This window comes from Buceros rhinoceros, unplaced genomic scaffold (assembly GCF_000710305.1).
Source record: "Buceros rhinoceros silvestris isolate BGI_N320 unplaced genomic scaffold, ASM71030v1 scaffold11804, whole genome shotgun sequence".
Taxonomy (NCBI): Eukaryota; Metazoa; Chordata; class Aves; order Bucerotiformes; family Bucerotidae; genus Buceros; species Buceros rhinoceros.
The window spans coordinates 7,189-11,131 of NW_010408845.1; the positions used below are offsets into that span (position 1 = coordinate 7,189).

General features: G+C 39.7%; 1 protein-coding gene across 1 annotated transcript in view; it reads left to right on the forward strand.

Moving 5' to 3' along the window:
- Window positions 1-3,943, forward strand: part of SMC5 (structural maintenance of chromosomes 5) — a gene marked incomplete at both ends in the record, with an annotated part of 30,369 nt that overhangs the window by 5,834 nt on the left and 20,592 nt on the right. The window contains one exon of the mRNA XM_010135015.1: window positions 996-1,136. Coding sequence (XP_010133317.1) covers window positions 996-1,136 — 141 coding nt within the window. The remainder of the gene's footprint in view (window positions 1-995; window positions 1,137-3,943) is intronic.

The window sequence follows — 3,943 nt, forward strand, 5'->3', positions numbered from 1 at the left end:
AATAAAATGCAGCATGAGATCTTACACAATCAGCAAGTGGTATTTATTTACAAAGTCTACAGAAGGTTGATTTTACCACATCAACTTACTTGCTCATCTGCTGTCAGAATTCATTCACTCCAGGGCTCATGGGCTCCTAAGCATGAAAACATGTTCAAGTGGTCAGGACACTGAGGACAAGGGATGCTCGTTTTCGAGTACTCGCCACTTTGGCATTCTTGACTGGCAACAAGTTTTCTGAAAGATCCATGTATTATGGAGAAGATGGTTGCCTGCTGCCTGTTCTGGACTATTAACAAAGAGGAAAAGGGCAGATGTATGCAGTAAATTGCAGCCTTGTTGCTGTCCAGGTTTTAGGAGGCAGGGGTCTTTCCCTGACAATTACCATGAGGTAACTGCTCCTCCGGAGCACAGGCCTAGTGATCTTTGCAGAAATAACGTGTTCCTTGCTGTTACTGCTGGGAATGATGTCTTGGGAGCAGTGTTCTGGGAACAGTGTCTGTCACTAGCTGTTATTTTAATTCTGTTTTGCCATTTCTTGCGCTTGTGCGTGCGTGTGTGTTTCTGCTCATGCATACTACATTCACATAGCAGTCCTAATGTTTCTGTTACAGTGCTCTGTAAGATCTTTCATGAGCGTTTTTGCTGCTTGTATTTATCAAAACCAATTATGGTGGTTTAGAAATGTCTAGATTAATGGGGGCTTTAGCTGGAGGGAATAACTCCCTGAGAAAGCTTGAAAAAAAGAAGACAATATTTTCTTCAGATTTCTGAGTAAATTTGATTTGTTTTCACAGAGTACATGATAAATGTACTTGAAAAAGCTGGACAACAGTTGTTAGTTGGGTTGTTCCCCTCTAATTACTGCTGTACTGAAATGTTATCTTTAGTGTTAAATTTCTGCTAAATTTCTCTACTGGTCAGGTGTGCACTATTTCTGAAAAGTGTTTACACAAACTACATTGTGAAAAACATGGAAGTCTATTTTCTTATAGAACTTGTGCAAAGACAAAACTAACTCTTTGGAGAAAATGAGACAGAGAGTTGAAAGATACAAACAGGATGTTGACAGATACCATGAGCGCAAGCGCCATTTGGACTTAATTGAGATGCTTGAAAGGAAAAGGCCTTGGGTGGTAAGTTTTTACTTTTTTAGTGTTTTTCTTACCTAACCCATTTTCCGTAATATTGCAATATTAGAAATATGTCAAAAGTTTCTTTAAAAGAAATTTGACCAGAATAACTGGAACATCATTACACTTGCTTGATGCAGATGCGTGAGGATTTGAAATACTGATCGTGGCCTGACGTTGATCAGAGGTTTCCTTGCATATGTAGCCGGGCTGAAGTAATAACCTAAGTAGTTACCCCTCATTTAGCAGAGCCAGCAGTATGGGCCAAGAGCAGTACTCCTTTTATTCCCTGCAGACACAAGTGGCTTAATTTAAGTGCCTAGCCAGTTCCCCTTGCTTCTTCCAGCTGTAATTTTTTCTTTTACAGAACATGAGGTTTTTTGGTTTGTACTTTTTTTTTTTTACAGGTTGCCTTTCCCCTTGGCTAATTTTAATTCATTAATTGAAGCTTGGTGAGCGTGACATAAATCGTGAATATGGGTTGCCAGTCTCAAAAATGTTGGCATTTGGAAAGATGGAAATTGTAAATAAATTTGAAAGATCCTAGAATCAAGGACGGGTCATTTATACAGATGAAAATAAGTCTTTCTGAACAACAGGTTCATGATAACGTTGAATGGTCTGTCAGGTTAAATTACTATAAAATGTTTAAACTGATGTGGATTTTATTATATTGAGGCAGTTATGGTGTTTGCCTTGTTTGCAAGCTATAGAGAATCCATGAAATACAGAGACAGAACATAGGAGAACTTATACCTAATATTTGTGGAGAATGCAGAAAACTTTTGTAAGGTATTGTTGCAATTTTAAAGATAACAAAGCCTTATGCGGGTATACAAAGAACTCAGTCCCTTGTATCTTGAAGAGCAGCTGGATTTGGAGGGTGTACCTTCACTGCCTTCTAACCTCCATGCTGACAGCACAGAGGAACGCAGGAGTGCTAACTGGGAGAGGTGGATGGTGGTAGGTGCTGAGGAGGTGAACTGTACGCTGTTGGGCAGTTGGGACTGGTCTTCCACAGTTGCTGAATGATGCAGGTTTTCCTGCTGCATATGTGTTAGCCCAAGGAGAGAGTTGTTTTATTAGGAGGCATGTTGGTCCTACATAGTTAATGTAGACTGATACTGGTTGTTCTCTGCTGTAAGGAATTTGCAGATACAGATTTCTGAAGGCTGGTCAGAATCTCATGAGGGGAGACTTTATCTACTGTCAGTTAAATTGCCTTCCATAACTTTGAGAATACTGCGGTTAGGTATGTGATTCATGAGCAAACTTAGACAGAGTTCTTCCCACCTTACTCTTTCACTGCTGTCTTCCAGACAGTTTGCATTATGTTAAATACTTTTGGTGTGTGCGCACTCAGTCAGGAGAATATTAACTTTTTGGCCATGGAATCCGTAGAAACAGTGTGTTTTGAAACCTTTGTGAAGTTCCGAATTGTAGTACAGAATTGGTAGTGAGTACCAGATTATTTGCCAGAAGTTACTTGCCTGTGGATAATCTACAGCTGAAATCAAGGGTCATGAACATAATTGTTTTACTAGGTAGTAGATATTTGTACAGGCTGCAACAAAACTTTAAGTTCCATTGTGGTCTTCAGTGTACAAGTTTGTTGCTATTTTGTAGTCTGTCAGATCCTTCTGATAGATCTCTCAGTATTCTCCTGTATTGCGAAATATCAAGCTCTCTCTAAAAGAAGAAATGCATTCTCTTACAAGGGCTTATTTCTTTGTCATCTGACCTAGCGCTGTTTACCTCCAACAATAAATGGCTTTGATGCCTTAAAATTGGGTTCACCAAAGTTGAGAGTAGAACGGGAGTTTATTCTTCCTTCTGTGGATCTTACCCTCCCCCATCCTCCCCAAAAACTAGGTTCCTACTTGTAGATCAAACATAACTAGCTGTTTAGAATTGCCTCTGTAACAAAACAATAGCTAGGTGAGCCTCCATTTTAGCCAGGAGAAGGATGTATAAACACTGCAGTGTGTTACAAAATGGAAAAGACAAGCAGCCTGAGAACAGATGCTGGTTTGAGATAAAATAGAACCAATTCTCTGTTCAGTGATTTTACTCTTCAGCTAAGTTTCTTCTAAGTGACTGCACTTCCTGAAGTTAAGGGCATAGTTTTGCAGATACCGTCTGCTTCTAGAAGTGATAATGTTTGAGGCTCATTGGTATTGTATTATTCTGGTATGTAGAAAGGCCCTTGCTTATACTTGCTTCTATGGAGACCAAGGTTACTACTAAATCTTATACTAAGAATGCTCTAAGTGGAAGGGTTGTAAGTTTAAAAAAAAAATCTGACTTGTGGTGTGAAGCGGACAGGACAGGTGACCCTAAGCTGATCAATAAGTTATTCTATATATATCATACTCAGTATAAAGCTGAGGGATTGCAAGAGTTAAGCTCTTCTTCATTGGCTGGAGCCTGAGAAAGTCTCTGTCTATTCTTCTGCCTTCACTCCCACTCCATGCATTCCTGAATCCACTTCTGGAATCTGTTTCCTGCCTCTCACTGAACCCAATCTGGGACTTCACCAGTGCCTGCTCTGCAGCATCAGTGGTGGTGTGATTATCATCAGGAGAGTACAATATTGGTTTTGTATATTTTTGTATATATTTCATTGTTTTCTTATTAATATTATCTTTTTAGTTTTACTCTTTCATTACAGCTGTGTTAGGCTTATGAAAGGCAGGTCCTGCTTGACCAACTTGATCTCCTTCTGTGACAAGGTGACCTGTTTAGTGGATGAGGGAAGGGCCGTGGGCGTTGTCTATCTAGAGTAACTTCTTTGACACTTATTCCCACAG